This window comes from Anopheles funestus, chromosome 2RL (genome assembly GCF_943734845.2).
Source record: "Anopheles funestus chromosome 2RL, idAnoFuneDA-416_04, whole genome shotgun sequence".
NCBI lineage: Eukaryota > Metazoa > Arthropoda > Insecta > Diptera > Culicidae > Anopheles > Anopheles funestus.
Genome location: NC_064598.1, coordinates 671,602 through 697,150, shown reverse-complemented (window position 1 = coordinate 697,150; position 25,549 = coordinate 671,602). Strand labels below are relative to the sequence as shown.

At 44.1% G+C, this 25,549-nt stretch overlaps 1 protein-coding gene across 1 annotated transcript in view; it reads right to left on the bottom strand.

The window, feature by feature from the left end:
* Nucleotides 1–3,161: 3,161 nt before the first annotated feature.
* The window catches only part of LOC125766074 (pair-rule protein odd-paired), a 40,018-nt gene continuing 17,630 nt past the window's right edge, over nt 3,162–25,549 (bottom strand). The window contains exons 2-3 of the mRNA XM_049431664.1: nt 5,972–6,141; nt 3,162–5,491 (exon numbers count right to left, since the gene is read on the bottom strand). Coding sequence (XP_049287621.1) covers nt 4,769–5,491; nt 5,972–6,141 — 893 coding nt within the window. The 3' untranslated portion in view covers nt 3,162–4,768. The remainder of the gene's footprint in view (nt 5,492–5,971; nt 6,142–25,549) is intronic.

Sequence of the window (25,549 nt, the reverse complement as noted above, 5' to 3'; positions counted from 1 at the left end):
AGAATTGTAATTGGGTTAAGAATGATACGGGTGGGTTATTTTCTGCGCTTTTCGAGATAGGCATTGTTTCACAACGTACTAACCACGTCAAACAGTTTGTTGACGTGATCATGTACAACACCGGAAAGAAGTCATCAGTGACTCATTGAAACGATTAAAGAATTGTGTGCAGATTGGAGAGGGTTAAACAATAACTTACTCCACTAAACTTTATGGAGTTGGTTTGAAACACAACTCGGAATATGATCAGATAAAATGGGAAAACTGTGTAATGTTGTAATGATAAATCCACAATTTTTAGTACATTTTATCATTCCGTTCGAAGAAATTTCCCCTCTAATGGATGTCTACCTTAAGCGTTCATTAGTTTGTCATTCTATTCATCGCATTTTCGCTAATCCAGTGTACCGTCTCACACCCAGATTCCGCTTTGCCGCGATGTCAAACACCTCATTAGCCAAAAAGTGGATTGGCTTCAGCGTGATCATCGATAATGTCACCAGTGTATCGCGAAACAACCGGCACGGCTTCCCGTACCGTTTACATTGTGCCATGAACGTCACATAAACTATTCACCAAGGGCAAAACAAGCGACTAACACTCGCTAGCCGAAGAAGCTAGCTGGTGCATAGAAGCAAACTATTACTAGAAATGGCGAGATGCCTTCCACGACCGCGCGATCGAGGAAAAGAACAGCACGAAAGAGAACCGTTGTTATGTGATTTGCCGCTAAACAAGCAACACATCGACATTTTAGCAAAAAGGCAAGAGACATTTCGTAGATAATAAAAGCAGCAGAAAGCATCACTGAATGAACGTAGCTGAGAACAGGTTATGACAAGGCTAATTTTCATAAATTATATTTTATATTCATATTTATGTTAATGTTGCTCTGCCTTCCTATCTCGATCTCGTTACCCGCTCCGTCCCTTTTCTGCCCGAACGGTAGTTTCTACGCAGAAAATGTCCACCCAATGGTGAACAAATGGAGGACCAGAAATCAATCGAACGGTTCTGGTTTCATCGATTGAAACCGGAGATAAACACTTAATCGCTGCGTACCTGTGCATCCTGGTCGGAGCCTTACCGCACGCGCAAGGTGCATAAAGTCTCAACGGGCGCTCTTTGGCTCTCAATTAAAGTTTAAGACCGCCTGATTAAGGGACCCTTCAATTCGTAGGTGAGCGTGGCTTAGTAATTGCCACGTTATTGCCATATTGTGCCGAAGCAATGGCGGAGATGCGTTGACCTCGAAAGAAGATGATCCGCGGTCTATTTTTAATCCTTGGCCACCAATTGCATCTAATAAATTTCTTTTCCAATGTGAATAATATGCCACCATTTAAGGTTACGTTTTGTGTTTGCTCGCTGTCGGGTTGCATATCGTTTCATCCTCCTGCCCTTCCACTTGCGTTGATCAGTATGAGATGATTTAGTTTAGTGTCTTGATTCTGCTCAAATCGTGGCCTTGACTTTGCTGGCCGGCTCCTCAACCCCGCCATTCTGCAGCCGATAGTTTGTAGCCTATGCATGCACCCAAAATTAGCAAAACCAACCGACCCGATCTCGAAATGGCTCGTCTCGAACATAAGATTTGTTGTGTTTTCTTATGATATTTTGTTCGCTTCCTGTCTCATCCACCCGGCTCAACCCGCCCGTGCACGATTAATCGCCCCGCGCTGGCTTATGGATGATACAAAACGATTTAAATATTTCATTTCGGGAATTCGTTTCGTTCGACCCCCGTTCCCTATCTGCCGGTGCCGGTCGTGCAGCTTATCCGTTGTCATCTGCAGCTCCCGACGATCACGATGACGATGGAGACGGCTACGATTCTGGTCAGCCAGAACCGAAACACCGAACATGGGGGTGGAATAACGCGCAATCAAATGACAACAAGCGGACGAAGCAGAGACAGAAAAAAAACAACGCCGAATGAAGGTAGAAAAAAATTGTAAACGATCACAAACAAACATCATAAAACGAACACTCTATAATTATAAATATTTTATCTGTCATAATTCGTTTCGGGGTCCAAGCGTTCCCGCCGTCCGATCGGTTCTTCTCGCTGTCGCTATCGTTGGTCCTAAAAAAAGTCTGACCGGGTGCGAAGTGAGCCTGAACTTGTCGAGAATCTCGCGTGAATCCAAATTCTCGAGGACTTCACCGAGGAGTTCGAAACCGTCTCGTGTCTCGGCATCCCCTTTCGAACCAATATTCCAACCGAATGAATCGCTTTTTTCGGTTGATCCTCGTTTTCTTCACTTTGGCGTACATGTTGCTTTGCTACCCCAATGCTAACTGGTCACATGATTTAGAAAATTAAAACAGGGTGGAAATCATCTACCATCTTCTTTACATTCTATCCCGCTCTCTTGCTGTTCGAGCCCAGTAGGTGAAAAAATTAAGCGATGGCTTACGAAGTGTTGCAACGTTTAGAAGTGCACCTTAGTCCGATCGACGATGGAAACGAGAGGTTAACAAAACACTACCAAAAAGGCGACTAATTTATTGATAAAAATAATATAAAATCATCAAGAGACAGAAATGCTTTTTCCTGCGGATAATCACACACTCAACAACAGTGCGCCTTACCTTCGACGTTTCGGCTCCCCTTTCTGTCGTGTTCTTTGGGGGCGAGATCGAACGAACTCGGATTGGACCAGAACGAAACTGGCTGCCTGATGCTAAACTTCGACACAGATCAACGACCAAACTGGTAAACGGAACGGTCGCGTTCAATCCGAGCGAGAAGAAGGAAAGAAAAATGGAATTAATATTTATGAATATGAGCATATAATTAATTAAATATTCATAAAACAAGACCATAACTCCACTTTTTTTGAGTCCGCAATGGGTTGATTTTGGGAACAAGAATCTTTCCGAAGTCCCGGTAACGAGTGAAATAGAAGTCGCATATGGTTAGAAACCGTTCGGACACATACAATTACGTTTGGTTTTGTTTCGTCAGCTTGTAGGAACTCAGCTTAAGACGCAGACCACTTTCTGTCCTTGTGGACGGTCACATTTGTTATGCTAGTAAAATGTTCTCCCTTTATAACCTTGTTATCATTGACATCGCATCGGATAGAAAAGATTGATTAGTCTCTACTACACCATTTCGGATAAACCAGGAAAACGATAGTAAAGTAACAGAACCGTTCTTGAACTATAATTTTCACATATTTTATTTTCGATAAATTTTTCTTCACTTTCGCTCCTCAACCATCCGCTATTTTGCCATTTTTTATAATAATAGTTTTGCTTTAATCTTTTGAATATACTCTAACCCTTCATCCATATCGTACCTGTTTGGACTCTTCTCGTCTACCCAACACAGTCCCAACCACGGTTTGGCCTCATCATAACGCTTGCCTTGGTGGTTGGAAATGTTCCGTTTGTTTCATCGTTTCAACGTTCATAGAACCATTTAACTGCAACGAGCACAACTTCTCCGCTGACAAAACGTTAACAGAATATGTCCCGTTCGCTTTCTTTGTTCATCTTTATCAGCACTCAGCAAACATGTACATCACAACAAAAACTTTTCCACATTTTTTGGTCCTTACTGTAAACATTGTCTCGTTCACGTTCGTTCCTGTCCTATTGTTCGTTATATTTACTATATGCTTGTTGTAATACATTTTCACTATGCATCTTTTAAATAACCTTAAGCACTACATGCCCTTAAGCTGAACTGTACACACTGCGTAAGTACAACGGCCGTTTTGCGCTACACACATGGTCAGAGCGAGCGATGGTTTTTGTCTTACCCTTTTCGCTCCCTTCACTTATACTAAATCTTTGCATCTTTGTTTAAAACATCGATAATCCCGTGCCGCCGGTTACCGTGCGCGAAAAACACCCCGAAACAGGTGGCAAATAGTTGAAGTGCATCGGTAATTCACCTCCATCGCCATCTTGAAGGCAGTGTTCTGGTTTGTGTTTGGATCTACCAAAACAATCATCGCCGTCGCCAGCTATTTTTCCCCGCCTGCATTTCTTACACACAATGTCCCTCTATTTACAGTTCTAACCGAACATGAATATACATATATCACACATATAACGTGTATCGCTTATGCACCGAACAGCAATGACCGTGGAGGCAGTGATCCAACCGATTTGGAACACGGCAGCAACTCTACTCACTGCCCATCACTTACTTTAACACAATGTTGCATTACTCAGTTCCGTTCGCACTTTGCGACAGGCGCCGAATAGATTTACGCAAACTAAGCTACGAGAGAAACTGCATTTGTTGTGGTTTCGTCAGGCAAAAGCGCTCGAGAGGAAAACCAGGAGCAAAGCAAGCTGCTAACCAAACTGATTCCGTTGAACATTCCGGCCCACTGACAATGCCAGCGGTGTTAGCCATTTTCAGCGGGCATTATTGACACAGGCACAAAATGGTATCAGTTTGAGTTGGTATGTTCGTACACTTCCTTCTTCTGTTAGGCGGCCCACCCGTGAGGCTGGGGTTTGATTAGGGAAAGGTAAATATGTATGTTCATGCATTTGTTACCTTCATTCTTCATTTTGTTTTTTGGTATATTGTGTGCTTGGTGAAGCGTTCAATGCCGACAGAGAGCCGCTCTCTATCGGGCAAAATGAGGAGCTGATGAGACGTTTGACATTTTGCGCTACTGCTACTCAGCGATTGCTGTTCCCGTTGTGACAGGCATGCCTCCCCTAACGGGAGGTAACGAGATCGATCGCACCCGGATGCTTAGTAATTAAAGCACAGCTCCTCCAGCAGCAGCTAGTCTCAATAGGCCGTCGTCGGTCCGTGATGGACCAGATGGTGATGGTGGTGGTGGCTGAAATGGTTCAGATGATTCATCGTGTCCGGTCCAGCAGGGGGCGTTGGGGAGTACCACTCGTTCGGATGGTGCTGCGGATGATGGTACAGCAAGTGGTGGTTGTGATGGTGCCCCACCAGCATCGAGGACGGTGTGGTCGCCTGCGGAGACACGGAGGAGGCCGGCGTCAGGGGTAGCTGTGGTGGTGGAGGCGCAAGACTTGTCGCATGGTTCTGCAACGACGCCAGATGATGTTGGTGCGAATGGTGCGACGCGGCCGAATGCAGACTGTGGTGTTGATTTTGGCTAAGATGCGATGACGATGTCGAAGATGACGTTCCACTGTTTCCGCTGGCACCGCCACCACCTCCACTTCCACTGCCACTGAGCGGCGGCGAGAGAAGGCTTGATTTGGAGGTGCCATTGTTGCCGGCATTGCTGCCAGTTCCGCTAGTATTATTGTTGTTGTTGTTGCTGCTGCTGTTGTTGTTGTTGTTGTTTCCATGCAGTGAATCAGCGGCCGCACTGAGCTTGCTCGAACCGTGCGAACTGTGACCGTGCGTGTCGTGTAATCGGCCAATCGATGGTGGTGTTTGAGTTCCGCCCGAAATGACACTCTCCGAGCTGGACTCTTCACCGTCACTGTCGTAGTTGTGCGATGGAGATTTCTCACCCAAACTTCCGTGGACCTGTAGAAATGGAAAGCGTAAGGAAGCGAAACATTTAGACGCTGGTACTACAGACAAATCGGAGAGCTTCAAATCCAATCACCAGGACAAACAAAAAACGTGAGAATTAAATCATACCCAAAAAAAGACAATGGGCAACTCTGGAAACAGGAATAGTAAGGGCAAGGCCAGCCACGGGTTGGGAAACGGATGACCTGGCGTGTGCGAGTTAAAAAATCATCATCTCTATCGGACCCGTTGGATCTCGGACAATTTATTTTTCACTCGTTGAACGCTTGCATGCCTTCCTTGCTTTGGCCGTGGTACTTTTTCTTGTTTTACATACAAACCGCTTGCTTGTTGAACTGAGGTTTTTTTTTGTAGGGGGATGGTAAGGATGGAAAGACAGGGAACTCGCGTCTCGCGTATATGTTCTGTGGCACTTTGCGAGACCGTTTTGGAGATACCCGAGAAGGTAGATACGGGAAGACTGACACTTACCTTCATGTGTTTCCTCAGCGATGATGGATGAGTGTACGATTTATCACAACCATTAACACGACAGTTATACGGCTTATCAGATGTATGGACGTGTGAATGTTTCTTTCGATCGGATGAATTAGCGAATCGCCTATCGCATCCCTCGTGCTCGCACTTGAACGGCTTTTCACCTGTAAATCACCGGAAAGCGGAGATGTAAGAGAAGGGATAGAAAAGAAAAAAACGATACGTTAGTAAGAAATCAGTCACTTGGAAATAGAGCTGAAAAATTATTTAAACTCTCGTTTGATTCCCTCGGGCACCGGAATGGGATCGCGGTGCGATTCGTTTGGGCTTTGACAGTTGCGTTCGAGTCGTTCGTCATCGTCGTTGTCATCGTCGTACGTGAACATGACGTTAACATGAACAATAGGAGTAGTTTGCTGCACTTCTCAGCTGCTGCAACATCATTTAGTGGGAATGCTATTGAGACCAGTACGTTCAGCGGATAGCGAGGAGAGTTTGTCATCGTGTACTGTTCTTTCATCTCGTTCCGCAGTTTGCCTTTCATTTTCACAACCTCTTACTCATCAACTGATATCAGATCGAACACTGTGTACAACGACCAAACAAAACAAAACCTGCAATGGTTCCACGTGTTTCCGATTTCGTGCCTTTCCATCATGTGTGATATTCAAATCGTGGTATCACCCCGAATGGCAAGGACAAAAAATTGGCAACATCCATAAATCATAAAATTGCAAAAAAACGGCAACGATGATACCAAGCAGAGAGTGCGAACAAATCCTCCAGACCGGGTGAGAGTGCTTGGAATCCCAACTCGATCAACGCTGAACGACGAACGACGACCTAACCAAAGCGAATGGCTCGAGCATAGTTCGGATGCCTTTCGAGGAAGGCAGAATCAACACGGGTATTCGGTGGGTCAGACTGTGCCAGAAAATAAAAACTCAACTCAAATGCACACACACACACACGGCAAGGGTCGGTCGGGAGGACCTTTGGAATCTACTCAGAAAAAGGACGACGATGAGGCTAGAATTTATGGCTGGGCGACGAGTCTGAGCCCGGTCCGGCTCGGTATGATATTTATGACGAGTCCCAGAATTTTGCTTGCATGACCATGTTATTCCTCCTGCGTTTGTGTGTGTGTGTTGTGTTGTAAATATCTCCCTTTTTTTGCAATATTGTCTCTCATTGTGGAATGTGACCTTCCTTGAGCAGAAGAGCCCTCCTTCACGCAGGGATTGCGTATTCCGATTTTAATGGATTTATGAGTCTTTGGAAGGAAAAATTAGTCAGTCAGAGCTCATTCTCTTTCTCTCCTATCTCTTTCATTCTCCTGTTCCTGTTTTTATACTATTTTCCATCTTCGCATTTCGACCGTGTTGAGAGATGAAGGTCATCGTCACCAGGTACATGGTCGAAGGTTGTGTTGCAACAAACGCAACAATCGCAAGCTGCTTGTTGAACGGAATCTTATGGAAATTCCCCAGGAATCTATAGGCAAAGGATACCGGAATTGTTTACACTACATTGTGTCCATGATGCTAATGTCCGTATACTGCTTTCAGCTGCTGACTCACACGAAGCTTGAGCGTACAACGAGTAACAGACCTGGATCTTACTGTTCTTAGCAAACTTCTGGCCTCAGTATCCTGAAAAAGAAACTTGTCCAACTTGTCTTTACCGGTGCTAACTTTCAAGCTCATAATAACTTTCAGGACAGTAATAAAACTTCATCGAATAATTTATATGTTCTGAACACTACGCAAGATGCAACATTTTATTTCCAAATTAAATGGATTATTTTTATTCGTATCTATCCGCCTTCCTAAAGACGCTACTCCCTTTCACTCCGCCCTATCGGAATGGACGGTTTGTAGAGAATTAAAAAAAAGGGAGGATAACGATTGCCTTTGAAGGTAATTGATCGAACGGTGCTCCTCACGATCGAATCGCTTGAGTACGGCAGATTCCCTATCATTTGACTTCTACCCTCTCTCGAACCACACAAAGGAAACTGTTACCAAAATATAAAAATACTTAACCTTTTTCTTCCCAAATAAAACTGTCAGCCGGGATTTCACAAAAGCGAACACAAACCCGCGATCGGGATTGATTCGAGAAATGCTCTGGGACCCGGGGACGTACGGTCGTAATAAATGATCGCTTTAATATGTTTGCCCAAAGCATCGATGGACCGAAGGACCACGAATCTTTTCACAAGGGCATAGTAACTTCGGGTTTGGTTCCCAGTATAAATTATTGAAAGCAAACGATCGAACGACAATGAAATTAAACGGGCTGGACGTACACGGAAAACTTTGCCCTCATTCTAGAATCGTTCGATGATCTTTATCCCTTTTTCTGATGATTGCTTGCTAGGTGGTGGAGGACGATTAAGGTAATAAATAATTTTCAAATGATTTGACAAGTACGCTTCTCTTCGACTCCTTTCGCTTTTCGAACGTCGGCTTTTGCTTCCATTTATTCGTTTATATGTTATTCTTGCCGCGGTTTAATGCTAACGCTCCCAGATCACTATTACCACCGGGTTTGACGAACATCGGTCAGGACCCGAATCGTTGATCCTTTTAATAGTTTCCCAACCTGCCAAACAAAGAAAAAAAGTCACCCGCATTTGAACCATAGCAAGAAACATCCTTATTCTGGACTATCGCGTTGCCTTAGCCGTTGTCGTTACAGTCAATAAACTTTCTTCCAAATAATCACTTTATATTCCCAACCCGTCTTCGTATCGCTTCCACCGGACGAATCCTAAGCTCTAAGTTCCCCGTTCAGTGGTAACCGTACGCTTTCCATGCGACTAAGCGTTATGATTATATATCATCCGCAAAACTGTTTTTATTAAAGTCAAACCTCCTTCGATCATGGTTCGCTTTCATCCTTCTGCTTGATTCTTTTCCTCCGGCAACAAAGTCATGACAACGTTTGTCAGCGACACTTGCCATTGGAGTTGGAGTCAAAGAAAAACTCTGCCAAGACTCAAAACGTGCAGTGGTTTGAGCTGAACCGAAAACCGTTTATTATGTATTCAGATTCAGATATTTTACCATCACCCACCACCACAAACAGAAATAAATGTTATCCTGGATTTGTTCCCCTTTCTCTGAACTAGGTTGATTTTGTTGAGACGCCTTTACAACCTGCTTTACCCCTAAGTTACCATTGCAAGTTTCCCATGTCCGTGTGCCGGATGCCTCCAGCACGCAGTAAGGGTGTGAAACGTCGCATTTTTTACTTATGCCACCCTTTAGATGGGTGAAGTTTTTATTTGTTTTTTTTTTCAATATACTCGCACGTGTTGGCAAGCGTATAATCACACACATCGTCCGAACCGACGTGTGGGGAGTGCATTTTCCTGGCCTGTTGTGTACTACGGTAATTTTACTCTCACTCACACACTGTTAAATGAACGATTAGATAGTCTCTTTGTATTTTGCGTCAAACCATTGCTAGGTCAGGATTACAGTAAGACAGATTGATTTTGATTATTGAAATAAATCGTTTAAATGACAAAGCTAAACTTGTTATTTACCTTACAAACCACGATGCACGATGAATGATGGATAGATTTAAATAATTTTAATTAAATTACCCGACAGCGAATAGTTTTTCTCGCTGGTTTTTCTACTACGCTTTTTCCAAGCATTCACTGATTCATTGAAAAGAATTATACGCCAGTCTAGATGTTCTCCATCTGTTCGTAGCTCTAAAGGGTGCTTGTTAGGGACGCGTGTGGTTTCAATGATTGCTCTACTCGGACTATTTTATTCTCTCTAAATTTTGTTCTTATTCTAGTTCTTCTTTGTTATTCGTTAATTCAAAGTTCATTATAGCATCTCCCATAACTTAGTATAAATGTAAACATCCAACATTCCGACCACCTAAAATCCGTTATTTTACTTAAGTGGTAATTTTACTTAATCTTGAGTTCAATTCATTATTTCGTAACGGCGTTATAACAACTAGTATTCCGAGTTGTAACTTAAAGTAAGTAATCAATTTCATATTTTACTGCAACCTAATTCCCTTTCCGATATTTTAAATTCACTCAGATTCCTCTTACGAGACGCTCTAGTTCCTGCTATCTGCCCTTTACCCCCTAATTTTCCGTTGGTAATATGCTTAATTTAACCACAGGACGCTTTACGTTCGACGCTTGTGCAGTGCGCAACGTGACCACTCTGACGACTCCATCCTTGCCTGGATGTACTTCAGTTATGCGTGCTAGCGGCCACTTCATCGGAGGCATGTTGTCTTCATGGAGTATTACAAGCATTCCAGGCTTGATCGGAACAGCGGGGTTGTGCCATTTTGTCCTTGCTCTTAGCTGTTGCAAGTACTCGCGCTGCCACCGCGACCAGAAGTGCTGAAGCCTTTGTTGCATCACACGCCAATGATTCAATCGATTTTCTGGTATGTCCTTCAAGTCAATTTCTGAAATATATTTCAAATGAGAACCGGTTAGAAAATGACCTGGAGTAAGGGCTTCTAAATCAGTCGAATCCGCAGATAACTCAGTGAGTGGGCGTGAATTGAGGCACGCCTCAATTTCCGTCAGCAGTGTTGTCAGGTCTTCGTAGCTTGCCGCAGCTGTACCCAGGACTCTGATTAGATGATATTTCATGGAACGTACAGCTGCTTCCCACAAGCCTCCAAAGTGCGGGGCTCGTGGAGGGATGAACTTCCATTTTATTCCTCTTTCCGCCGTCCAGTTGGTGATTGCCTCCTTATGGTTTGACGACTGGAGTAACTCATGCAGCCGCTGAAGTTCATTCGCGGCACCCTTGAAGTTTGTTCCGTTGTCAGAGTTGATCTCTGATACTGCTCCTCGCCGTGAAACAAATCTTCTAAGAGCCGCTAAAAACGCTGCAGTACTTAAGTCAGAAACTAACTCTAGATGCACGGCACGTGTAACAAAGCATACGAACACTGCTATGAACGCCTTGGTTGGTGCTGCTCGTCGGTGATGTGCCTTTATCATTACCGGTCCGCAATAATCAACTCCTGATATCGCGAAAGGTCGCGCCTTATTCACACGTGTAGTCGGAAGAGGAGCCATGGGTTGTATAATTAACTTCGGTTTGGACTTGAAGCACCTTATACATTGATGGTAAGCTCGCCTCACTACTGATCTTGCTCCCATGATCCAAAATCGCTGTCTGATGGTCGTTATCATTAATTGTGGTCCAGCGTGCAATAATTCGGCATGATAATGTTCGGCTAACAGTTTCGCTAACGCATGACGTTTGGCGATTACTATTGGATACTTAACGTCTTCTGAAAGCTTTGCATTTCCAATACGGGTCTGCACTCTCAGGATACCCTTGTCGTCTACTGTAACATTGCATCCTTTCAGCAACGATGTTGTAGCTATGTTCTTTCCCGTACCTAGTGTCTTCAGTTCTTCGGCGAAACTATCTCGTTGAGCGATACGACAAATTGCGTCTTCTGCATGCCTTAGCTCTTCAGACGTCAGCGCTGTTGATTCCCCTTGATGATTTTGTTTCCGCAAAGCAGCAATGTAACGCAAGCAATATGCAATCACTCTTCTCAATTTCGCGTATGTTGAATATCGCGAAAATATTCGATCTGAGAAACTCTCTTCTTTCTCGGACATTACTAACAGCGTGGTTGCACGCTGTTCCTCTACAATTGTCAGTTTACCCACAGGAGGTTCTGGCCACTGATCTTCAGATTGGGAAAGCCAACCAGGCCCCGACCACCATAGTGCACTCTGCTGCAAGAATTCTTCCGGATCACATCCTCTCGATGCCAAATCGCTTGGATTTTCCTTACCAGGAACATGTCTCCACTCTACCCCTCTGGTTAACGCCTGAATCTTTGCAGTCCTGTTGGCAACAAAAGTTTTCCAACGAGAGTGTGGCGATTGAATCCAATGCCATGTCGTGAGAGAATCAGTCCACATGTAGCAAGACACATCGGTTACCAACGCCTCCTTCACCACACTATACAATCTACTTCCAAGTAATGCTCCACACAATTCAAGTCTAGCAATGGTCATTCTCTGCGATAAAGGTGCTACTTTAGACTTCGAAATTAATAGATGAACCACAACTGTTCCTGTCGCTGCCAGACTATGAACATAACAGCACGCACCGTATCCCTTTTCGGATGCATCGCAGAATATGTGCAACTGATATTGCTCGGCGGAATTGGATACTGCTAATCGTGGTATTTTCACATCTTCTAACAGCTTCAGTTGGGTAACAAATGATGACCATTCTTGACTTATTGGTTTTGGCAGCTCCTTATCCCAACTCCAAGGTTTTCCTTCCGCATCTTTCAATGCCCATATCGTCTGCATAATGAGCTTCGCTCTCATCTTGACCGGGTCCAAGAATCCCAACGGATCATACAATCGAGCGATACATGATAAAACATGTGTTTTTGTTTTGACTTCTACTTCGCTTGGTACCCGTATCTGGACCTTTAAAGTATCTTTGCTTGGAGTCCAAACCAATCCTAGTGTTGAAATTGAGTCTTGTTCAGTGGCAAGTTCTAACTGACTGCCGGTTGCATGCTGCTCACTGGGAATACCGATTAACGCTCCATGATGATTTGATGCCCATTTCCGTAAGCAGAACTGACCTTCGTTCATTAACTTATTTAACTGATCCGCCATTTCTCGAGCCTCTTGAACGGAATCTGCACCTGACAACAAATCATCAACGTAAAAATCCCTTTTGCATGCTAACGCCTTTGGGTACTTGCTTCCGTGGTCTTCAAAAATACGCTGTAGCGTACGTACAGCTAGGAAAGGTGCACATGCTGTGCCATACGTCACGGTTTTAAGCTCGTACACTCTTAGCTGTTCTCCAGAATGATCTCTCCACAGGATTCTCTGCAATGCCTTATCGTTGTCATCTACTAGCACCTGCCGGTACATTTTCGCCACATCCGCCACCACAGCAATCTTCTTCATCCGGAACCTCAACTGTATGCATATGATGTTTTCTTGTATCTGAGGTCCGGTGATCAGGACATCGTTCAGCGATCGCCCTGAGCTCGTCTTGCAAGATGCATCGAAGACTACCCTGCATCTCGTCGTTGAACTTCCAGCCTTCCACACAGCGTGATGTGGAAGATAATATGCCACCTCCGAACTCTTCCCCTCGAACTCCGAGTATGTGCCTATACAGGACATATGGCCCAAGCTTATATATTCCTGCATGAACTCCTTATAAGCATCGTTAAGTTCCTTTTCTCTTCTCATTCTTCGCTCTATTGCCAAAAACCGTCTCAAGGCAATCTCCCGTGACTCACCAAGCAATGTTGAAAACTGTGGTAATTTAGGAAGAGTTACAATGTACCTGCCATCTCTACTACGCCGAGTTGTCTCCTCATAATGTTTCATACATGCGATGTCATCTTCTGACGGAATCCTTTCTTCTGGCAAATTTTCGAGCGATACGAGACGATCCATCGAGTTGTTAAAGCGTTCTTCCATCACGCTACAGCAGGCAAGATCATATTGGTTCGTGTCTTCGGGGTTCGTAATCATTTTTCCACTTACAATCCACCCAAGCTTGGTTTTCAATAACCTTGGAAGGTTCGGCGCTAAACTTAGTTGTCCTTGCTCCAACAGCTCAGCAAATATCTCTGCACCAAGGAGTAGATCAATCTTCTCACGTTTATTAAAACCTGGATCAGCCAATACAAACCCTGATGGTATGTTCCATTGCTGTACATCTATTGACCTTGGAGGAAAGTCTGCGGTGACACTTGTTAGCACGAGGAACTCTAATGTGGCCGCATGTGAGGAGTTTACTGATTTGACCGTAGTTGTAACTGTACTGCTTGAGGTCAAGGCCACCGTTCCTATTCCAAACAGAGGTTTCTGTACTCGCGTCTTCCGCAACTTTAACTGTTGAGCTAAACGTTCGGTTATGAAGTTAGATTGAGCGCCCATATCCAATAACGCTCGCGCCGGCACAGGTTCACCATTCCAGTTCGACACCAACACTTGTGCCGTAGATAACCAAATCATTTTCCTTTCCTGCTTACTGCCGTCCTGTAATGTTGCACTAATGGGGACGACTTGCGTTTCACTGACAGCAGATGCATTCTTATCACACAGTAACGAATGGTGTCTTCTTTTACAATGTTCACACCTCGAATGCGATCGACAAAACCTAATACTGTGACCACTCCTCAGACAGTTAAAACACAGCCTATGTTCCTTAACCTGTTCTTGTCGCTGCGAACGGTCCATAGTTGAAAAGGAACTACACTTTGATAACACATGATCAGCCTTGCACACCGGGCACACAATTACTGATGGGTTCGTCGTTTGAACGGAACACGCTAACGATGTTGCATTGTCTTTCTTCGACCGAGGAATTTGATTTCGCACACCACTGACTGTTTTTGCTGGTTTAGTATCAATTGACGTTTTGTTTCGCATAGTACAACTATTAAGGATCTTGATTTGCTTCTCACAAAAAATCATTAATTCCTTATACGAATCAGCTTCTTGGTCAGCCGAGTGTTGCTCCCATGCTAGAAGCGTTTTAGGATCAAACTTATAAATCACGAGCGACGTTAACGGTGTGTCCCAATGCTTTACCGGTTCACTTGTTCGTTCCATGCCTCTCACTAATCTCTTTGTCTCGTTCACTAAACGCGATAATTCTTCGACCGACGATCCATTCATTGGTTCCAACTGATATAATGCCTTAAAATGTTCCCTTTTTATACGCTTGGAATCATCATAGCGTTCGTGTAATGATTTCCACGTAATATCGTAATTCTCAGCTATGAGTTGAGTGTGATCGTATAAAGTAGCTGCGTCTCCCTTCAAGGCTGTTAACAAATATTGCAGCTTGGTTACGTCTGAAAGTTCAACCACCTCATGAACCATGGATGTGAAACGGTCCTTAAAGGTTAGCCATTTTGTGACGTCACCATCGAACGAAGGCAAATTTATTTCCGGTAGCCGTACTTTAGGGCGATACGTAGATGTTTGCAATATTGTGCTACTAGCTGCTGGCATCATTATAGCTTCCGGATGCAAGTTACTCTTAAGAAATCCCTTTACTTCGATAAAGGTTTTATTAAATTGTTTATATTCCTCCACTAAGGCATCTTCATCACAATCGTCTTCATGCAGTAATTGTCTTCGCGCACTAATGAACTCGCTTCTCACGTCCTCCAGCTGCTCCAATTGCACTTGTACTTGCACGCTGTGCCTTTCTGCATTGTAATCATCCACAAATTCTTTAAATTGATCGATACTACGCAAACAGTCACTGTAAATTCTCTTCAACCTGCGAAACTGTCGATCCGTTATGGGGGCAGGTTGAACCACTACCTTATCCCCAGTGGACGCTGTGGAACCAGTCGGCTGGTCCGTGGTAGGCATATTGGTGAATTAAATTATTCCGGTCCGACACTATCGTTCCTTTAATCACCAGAACTTATAATGAGCTTAAAGCCACTAGTTTGTCTCCGATAAACGATGGATTTAATTCGGGTATTGAAAGTACGCATAAACTTATTACCCACACTGTAACCATGTGACGCGCTTCTACGATACCGAAATGGCTGCACTGATATGGCAGTATCGTTTCTATACAGTCTCAACACGCACTACGCGTAAACGTTACACACACATTGCACCTGACGCGCACAGTCTGAGCCAATCAACCACGATGCCGTTGACCTCACAAATCGCCAAAAGTGTCTGCGAATCAATTCACTTCGCTTCACACTAATACGTCCAATCACTTATCAGTGATCATCGGGTTAGAGATCGCTCGCTCTCGTATTAATGTTTCACACGCAGCACAACCACTTTAAGAAATGAACCTTTTACACGTTCAAAGTTCCTTTGCTGCACACGAATGCGTATACCGACGCATCACTAGTACTCTTACAAGTGCGCAGAAAGTATGGTTAATAAGAATTCACTTATTATCCCACAGTGTAATCACTTCTAACTGTTGGCAATGATATATTTTCAACTGTAAGCCCTGTCCCTAATCCAGCGATCCGGTTCGAAGGACCAATGTTCGTAGCTCTAAAGGGTGCTTGTTAGGGACGCGTGTGGTTTCAATGATTGCTCTACTCGGACTATTTTATTCTCTCTAAATTTTGTTCTTATTCTAGTTCTTCTTTGTTATTCGTTAATTCAAAGTTCATTATAGCATCTCCCATAACTTAGTATAAATGTAAACATCCAACACCATCGTTCACATTCTAACATGTGTATGTAAAGCGATACTCCACACTACATTGGGCGCCTCGGCACAATTAATCCCTTGCCTTAGGTCCATCCCATTTATCTTGGCATCCATGTTTAGGCTTACTCATTTGAATATTTGACGCCAGTGTTACATAAAACCGAAACAAAATAAGAGAGAAAAAATTACCCAGAACCGTGAGCTTCTCGCCACGGCAGTGTATAATCCTTTTCCCGCTTTCCGGCGACTTTGGAGACAGCTTTCGATCGAACAGAATATGAAAGCGAACATGAAGAGAAGATGAACAGTACCAAAGCAAAGCGGAAAAGACGTACAAATTAACCGTTTCCGAAATTATTGTCTCTTAATATTCGAACGAACGCGTAATCTTCATCTTAATTTGACGAGATTCATCTTGCCTTTAATCGGAATGTCTTGTGGTTGGCGCTGAGATTCCTTTCCAACGGCCAGGAGCGAAGTGCGCGCGTGTGCTGCGGCGGAATGACAAAGCTCGGGAAAAGACGCGAGCGCGGTTTGGTGACGAACCAGGAAGACAAAGTGTGGCGTCAACGGAACCGGGCGCACCCTTATCGTATTGTTGAGATCGAGGGAATTCCTTGTTTTTTTTTTCGTTTCCACCATCCCCTGGGAGAAACGATATCTAGGCAAGGTGTTGTGACCGTTTGGGAAAGCGCCAGCAGTCCGCCAGATCGATAAGCCAGCTCTGGAGACATCGCTAGGTTTCGAGATCGATCGTGATGAGTGGACCCCGATAAGGGTTAATTAATGAGTGTGCGTTAATTATTACAAATGACCGCAGTGGGTAGGAGCGAAACCGGATCGATCAGGGACCACGATAAACCGGGATGCTCCCCAATGCCTTACGCCCCATAGGAAATGTGATCCTAAAAGAGAACAGTCCGGAGGTTGTAGTGGTTCTTTATTTTATAGTGGAATTTTATGTAGCGGAAATCATTCCAATTCCAACCAATGTGACAACGTTCACCGGGTAGCGCCCGTTGGGAACACATTCCATTTAACAGTACCCGTGTTTCGTGCGGATGTCAAATAAAGACTAGTGCGAGGATTTATCAAACATCAACCGGAGAGCAGGGAAGCATGAATCCACTGTCAGAGAGCCTAAGGGAACCGTTCGTTCCACGTTCGGTGTGCTTTGAGCAGTATGTTTTCTACCAAACATTTGCAGCTTCTGATTTACGTTCGGTTAAACAGCATTCCTGCTAGTTCCAGATCCAGATACAAAAGTCAGTTTTTGATCGACAGTGATTTATGGACCGTGCCAAAGGGTCACCTTTTCGGTAGCTTTAAATCGTACCAAACATTATGGTAGATTAGTCCGTGAAAAAGCGGTTTCCAAAATATTTGTTTCAAATAACGCCACCATGAAGGTGCCTGATTGGTGAAAACGGTTGGCTGCCCGGTACGCTAAGCTAACCTTGACTCGAAAAGGCTTTAAAATGCATTACATTCTTCCCCTCGGCATCCCCACGACCCGCGACGTTCAATGTAAGGGGGTTTCGGTCCTGGCTCTATTCAACGTTATTTACAGCACCAACAACGGGCGAGACTGACGACGTACCAGCGCTGTTTGATTGTTGCTGTTTGCCAAAAAAAGCCATTTCCAGTTTTCAGAGCGTCATAAAATCGTCATAAATTTCGCTGAAACCGGCGCCAACCGCCAGTCAACACACCAGCATTTGGATGGTAGTAAAATATGATTTTAAATCATTCATCTCATTACGCGCTGCATTCGTCTCGATCGTTGCCGAGCAGCTGTTCCACGAATAGACCACGCAGCCATTCGTTGAACCAACATAACAGCAAAGATCCTGCGGCCACACCGTCCTTTGGGCACATTTTAATTGCACACAAACCCCATCATCGGTTTCTAACGTCCTTTTCCACGTTTTTGGACCCCCCTCTTTGGCAGGTCAAATTCACTTGCTCAGAACCTACGACAGAGAGATTTGGAGAGCTCTGAAAATGATTATGGCTGTGATTACAGTGGCTTTTATATTGAAATTAAATTATTCACCTTTACCGTCTACGTACGGGGTGTCTTAATGAAAACTTTGTCACAATAGGCATTATTAATTTAATGTAAATGAATTATGACCCCACGACTGCCACAGCGAAGGGCTCGTCCAACGGCACCGTGTAATCCTGGAAATGAATTAGACTATCAACTTTAATAGCGGATGTTGAGGAACGTTTCTACTACCAGCGACAAGACAAACAGACAGCACAGATCGTTCCTTTCTTTACGTTACATAAGAAAATGGGAAAACGTTGCCACATCCCACGTACAAAGTTCAAAGTTTATGTTCTCGCATCCGCCGAGTACACGAAACTCGTCTCAACAGGACGAAAGCACGCCACTAGCAAACTGCTTTGCATAGTGAACACTCTACTATTCGGATGAATTCACTCCATTAAACGCGCAAGCACTTACACTTACAACCGTGAGCATATGATACGGTGTTTTTGCCTTGCCACTTAATACGCCATGATCCACCCGAAATCGTTTTGGCATCGTATATGATACAACACCCCAACTCACTTTCCCTTTCGCATATACATGCGCACATTCATGCCTTCCGAGCCCACACGAATCGTAGGTGTCACCAACAGATAACGAACGGTTTGACTTCTCGTTTTTCTCGAGGGTAGTTTTTCCCACTTTTCATCCATGGCCACCAAACAACAACGGCTCTCTGTTCTACGTTATCCGCCTCCGAGTAATGCTCCAACCATGTTCAACCGAACGTTTTTATCTGTGTTTGGTGTCACGCAAACATTGCCATTTTGGTGTGTTACTGTACTGGCTGTTAGATTTTCCTAATGAGATGGGGAAAATGACAAGGCCTTACGGTGCGCCGGGCGTGAAAGAAGTGATAAAGGAGTGGTTGGTTCAGTTGAGTTGTTGCTGATGATGTGACTATCCCTGTGACGCTCGCATTCATACCAAATCGCCGCCACTGGGGAGGTTTCAGTTGTGTTTCGGGTGACACAAAAACTCACCCTTCATTGCGTGAACGTGAGCAAGATGAGCGATGATTGAGCCGCTCATATGGGCTCAGAAGCACATGAATGAAACCCACAGTATATATCCGCTACTGGAATATATCGTTCTGTGCCTTTGTCCTTGGAACAATTGTATTTCCATTCAACTTTCCAGCGGTGACTCCTTCTTAAGCTTCACCATCATCATGCGTTGCGTGCAGTAGTATATAAATTGTGTATTATCCTCTATCATTCCTACCTTTCATCCGTTCCCGGGAATGAATATATTCACGAATAGATAGATTCAGTTGTTTGCTGTTGTGGAGCAGATGGTGCGTGATAATACACCATAAAGACACTTACTACGCAATGGTACTCAGTTTTATTAAGATGTTCCGCTGTTCCACATTTAAAGATATCGTATATTAAAAGTTTATAGCATTTTAGGCATTGTTTACACACCAACATAAAAAAGTGCAATAAACATTCTATCTTTCCAGTTTTTTTTGTAATAATGACGCTCGTGAGACCGTAAAGCCGAGATTTGCAATTTTAGTATTCAATAGCAAAAATTCCATCTCCTGCGCAATCATCGGAAAACGTTCATCTCCCAAAGTTCAGTTGCGAGCAACACGCGAGATCATGCCAGACGCGAGCCAGTAAATGCTCGTACGATGAATCATGTTGTGTTAATTGACATGTTGATAGATCGTTTAAGTTGCCTAACGTGAGAAACAAAAAAATAACGCGCCGGAATTTGGCCTCCGGGCGCAAACTTCCATCATCCAGGACGAACAGTAAATGCAGTCCATGAGCTCCGTTGTCGGCCCTTGACTATACAGATAGAGAATTCTTGCAGGATCACATACATATACTGGCACGCATCGAGGATACACATACAAAACAATTCTGCTTCACCGCGGTGTAAAGAGTGGAAAATAATGCAAATGGTCGTAATGTGAGCAACAGTTGGATGAAATTGATTTCAAGCTTATTTTTCTGGTAAAAATGTGGCTTATCGAATCCCTCAAATCCTTTTTTCTATAGTTATTTGATCCGTTGCAGGGTCGTGAAGAAAGAACCGGAATCATTAGCGAGCAGGTAGGTCAAATATTAATTAACAAATTACGTCTATTTTTAGACTTGTGACTGAGTGAGGTCCCAACTCGTCTACCGCAAGACCTGACATTCTCTGAACATCCTGATCGTTCATCTTCGATTCTTCACGTACAAAAAAAAAATAAGCAGACTGCTCCGTTCAAACCACAAGCTTCGTGAGATTCTCCAGCGCGAAAAGTACGACCTCACCCGCTCGGTATTATGATTAATGGTTTTCCGATTCCAGCGAAGGTGTACGAAGCATATCGGACATTAGCGTGGGGGTGGTGGAAAGGGAGAAGGCAAAGAAAGGAAGAACCATACACAGGCACGAATGGTATTGATGGAGATTTTTCAAATTCTCCTTAAACAATGGACATAAACATATCGAGAGAGGGATAGAGAGAGTGTGTGTGAGAGAGAGAGAGAGAGAGAGAACTTCAACGATGCAAGAAGAGATCCCACCAAAAAGACAAGAGCCTCTGGAGATACAAAGTTCCGTTCTGTGCCCATACCAGTCCATCCATTGGGTAAGGTGTCCGAAAGGGAGCAAGAGACCCCAGGGGAAGGTAGTTCACAACAAAATTCAGCAACCAGTACGAAATAATAACAACAACAAAAATGATCACTACAAACAACATAAACAAAAACATAACAGAGCACATGTATCTGGAAACCAGATATGGCCCGTGTGGATCTTTTGCGGGAATGTGTTCATTCGCCCTTCGTTGCTGGGGCGCATGTGTGCGATGTTATGCGTTATGAGATCGTAGCGAGAGCTGGGATGAAAATCGTGTCTGATTGGAATGTTTTCGTTTGTCTTTTTTTTGCGATCAATATACACAATCCAGTACCTGGTCATCAAGCGTCTGGTATGAGGGGTCTCCCAGTACAGATCGGGTCCGCAATCTGACGATGGAGACTAGCTTAAAGAACCGGGCTACCGACCCTCGAAAGGAATTTGAGTATCACCAAACTCCGAGGTGGTGTGTTCAAGGAGCTTGCCCACCGAATATCCGTAGGAAGAGCGGAGCATTAGGGTCCCAAACTGAACGCTTAGACATCAGCCAAAAAACCGAAGAAACTCTACAGAAGGGAGGCATGAAACTAATTAAGAAATTATCTCACTTTTATCATCTACGTCACGGCTGTCAAACACTAAAAAACCGTACGACGATCAAATCTCGAACAACACCGATCGATTCTGGTCGGCTGTCTGCCGTTTGGAAATCGTTTCGTCATACTGCCACGATGGAAGCACGCGTATATAGCGAAAAATTCAAACTGACCCAGATGTGCTGTTGACCCTCTCGGAAAGCCCTGTCAAAACTGATTCATTCGAACGCGGATGACGCATGCATTGGTAACAATTCTGACAGGCGAGAGGATCGCGACTGGCGGAGCTTACGTAAACCATTTGTCACTTTTCTACACCTCCAGCCACTGGATCAATTAGAAGCAAGAGTAGAATTACATTTCCAGGCGCATCACACACTGTTTACAACACCCGACTTTCTGTTACGATCACAACTGTGTATTTGTATATAGCAGTGAGTTCCGCAGGTTCCACGGTGTCTGTGCAGCCACAGCACCACACCACACCACGTGTGTCCAGTGCATGTCAGAATAATTTTCAAACAAACAAATAGCGTGTAAATTAATCACTTGCCTGGAAATGTGTCTTCTTATTCCGTTTTTACCCGTATCCCATCCCATCGATTAAGTGCAGCGAAAGTGATCACGCATACACGATGTTGTGGGGAGGTCGATAGGAACGATAGCTTGGCAGAAGCATTGCTTAAGTGCATGTTGTTTATCCATGCTTCAGCGAACGTTTCGAACACCGATCATACAACATGAACAGTGTACAGGATGCACCTTCGTCGGACGACCGATCATGGTGCCATTCTCGCTCCCCGCGACGAAACTCTTCTCGTATGTCGTCTGCTGTGGCTTATGACAGTGAAATGTCAACGAATAGAAGCTCTGTTCTACATGCTCCCAGGATAATAAAAAAATCCACATGAAAATTGAGTGCTTGTATGCACACGTTCATTGTGAATTTTCTTTTCCTTTTTTTTCAAGATGCGGATGATCCGCACAAAACAGAAACTGATCACCTGTAATTCAACCATGTCTGTTGTTTGGATAGAGGGGATGTGTTTTTTTTCCTCATCAAAATCATCAACGTTTCCATCCCGGACAGATGGTGTTGCTTCTGCTGCTCCCAGCGCGTATATATGAGATAAAAATTTATCTCTTAATGGTTTTAGCGTTATTTAGCGATCCTCATTTAGATCGCTGCCCACAGATAATGCGCAGAGCTGATCGGCTGTGCCCATGCGCAATAATGCGCAGTGTGCTCTCACGAAGGCACACGCGCGTCCTCGCGTTTCATTCGCATACAACACAACCGCAGAAAATAGTGATGAACGAAGAAAAAGCTCTCTCACACACAAAAGCGCGCGCGCACGCTTCGAAAAGGATTATATTTCATGCTATTAGTGCCTTTGTTATTAGAATGAGAAGATGTTTTACAAGATAATCGTTCTGCCGAGTAGAAATAGACTCGAATGAAATCGAGGAGCTACACACGCTCACACATGAGCCGTAGACACTCGGATTCCGTTCCGTTGGGTTGGACGAACGGTGTCCAAGATGATTAAATTTCGTACCTCATTGCCAGACGGCTGCTTTGTTGACATTTCCGTGGTGAATCATCATACGTCACGAGAATATTATTTTAGTGTCGTCTTAAATATGCAAAACGATTTTTACCACTTATAGACCTTCATACCGATAACATGCATCATATACTATCAGGAATTTTAATTAAACGTGATTGTTGTAAAATTATGCCTCTATGCTTAGCATACGCTTCGTTCGCTCAACTTTCAGTCCGACCATGAAACGACAAATGCGATCCCGCTTTACTTCGGCGACACTTCATTTTTTTCCCAATGCCATTTATGTGACCCGCCGCCACCAGTCAATTGGTATCTTCCTTTTTAGAGAAAATAGCAATTTGCATTATTCGGTTTGTAAGTAAAACCTCCGAGTTGAATCGACGTGCCTGGAAAAACAGAACGTTTGGCGTTGCAGATGGCTCACACAGATGCAGCTGTCCGACGTAAAAGGAGATCACAATTGCAAAGCTAATAATTTATATCCATACCGTACTAAATTTATGCACAGCCTCCCAACATCAGGTCAGGTGTGTAAGTGTACGTGTGAGTGTCATGGAGAACCACATGAAGGATCTTGTGGGAGAGTAGTGCTCTCGGTGTGCTAGCATGAACCTTAGTGTGATTCGTGGAAAACCACAAACCCACGAGCCACACCGATATATGCACTGGTGTTATCGGGTGAAATCAATAAAAATATATAACACTCCCTTAAATCAAATTGCACGACTCTACTCACGACCTTTGTCCTTCCTGCAGCAACAGCAGCAACTTCAGGAAACTTGCCGAAGGGTGTCCCAACCGCATCCCAATATACCACCGAAGACACCACCATCCGAGAGACCAGCCAGCCATAACTTTACTCTTTCGCCTGCCACTCTGGTTTTCAATGCCTCCACCCGCCAAAAAAAAAACAATCAAAGACACACATGTGCATGGAAGTCAGTACGGGGCAGGCCAAAAGGGATAACCTTCACTACCCATGCAGGACGGAAAAGTGAGTATGTGTAAAAAAATTAACAATCTCGATCTATTGTCTTCGCTTTCGGGACGGTCTGTTTTCCGTCTGTTTCCCGGCGAACTTTGTTTCAATTCGTTGTCCTTTCGCTCGCCCTCTGCACTGATCCCGGAGCGCATGTTTTCATTGGAAAATCGTGCCATTCCACAGCTCGATCCGTGTCTGTTATTCGGATGAAGCAAGCCATTCCCATCTCCTAGCTACCCCGCGATTCCGTAGTCACTGTGACACTGCTACAAGCGAACTACACCTAAGAACGCAATGGGTTAGAAGCGAATCTTTTCATCGCGAACTCTCGAATGCCGACCATATTTTCCCCTACATTCCGATCAGAAGCGATCGATTGCGTTCAGCAGCCTATGCCTAGCGCTCCGGACAGACACTTGCTCAGACCGCAACACGACGTTTCGGTTGTCTCGGGTCCTTCTGCCATCGGTTAACGAATCTACTGGCCCCACCAAACCCTGAGCGCGGCCAATTCCTCAACGATCGACATTTTGGCGCTAGTTCCTAGAGTTAAATCCGAGTAAACTGCATGCCTGTGTTTTCTATCCACTCAATATGCATTCGCTCCTTTTGCCTTTCCAATGCCGAATCATGACGAAGATGATGATGACGATAATCAGAAGTTGTACACAAAACTGTCCCAAACGTTGGCACGGTTAAAGCAACCAAATACCACTGGTGGTGTGCTTTCACATTGTCCCATCGTCATTTGCCACGTTTTCGAAGAATTTTTTTTCTTTATTGGTTGGTTCCTTATCTTTCGCCGTGCTGCCCGAGTGGTTCCGTGACCAGATGGGGTTAGCCAGTGGCTCTTCTTTTTTATAGTCAACAACATATTATGTTTTTATGGAGTCTGCGGTTTGGAATTGTGGAAAACGGCATTCGCTCCAAACCATTGCATCCGCTTGCGAACACAAAGTCAAATATTTGCATACGATTACTGCCATTATAAAGCAATCAGCCTCTTTGCGCTTATTCGTAAGATAATAAATTATTTATTTCGTGTTTTTGTTGTGTGCTCCATCACGAACTGATTTTTTGCTGCTGTCTACCAAAGGGTTTCCATTGCTATATCGCACTGATACAGTATGAGTTTGTGTCATAGACTGACATAATGAGACTTTTCGGATTTGGTACTTCGCAAGTACAATTTCGCGGTTGGTTTTTCACACAACTGAAGCGAGCGATGAGATGGCATCGTTTCATAATGACCTTCTAGAGCAAGTTCGATGCAACGAAGGTCTTCGTTTTTTCCATTAACTGTCGGTCATTCGTCAACGACATGTCGATCTTGGAATCGAACATGATTAATAGTGCTGTCACGGTTGCCAGTACTGGAAGTGTTGCAACTTTACTACAAAATTGTAAGAGGCCTCTTTGCAGACCATCTCACAATACATATAGTCACACCCGATATTACCCTTCGTCTGGGATTGCATCATGAAATAATTAAGACTTTATAACCACACACAAACACACTTCCACAGCATCCATGGTTTGTGTCATTTATTGCGCG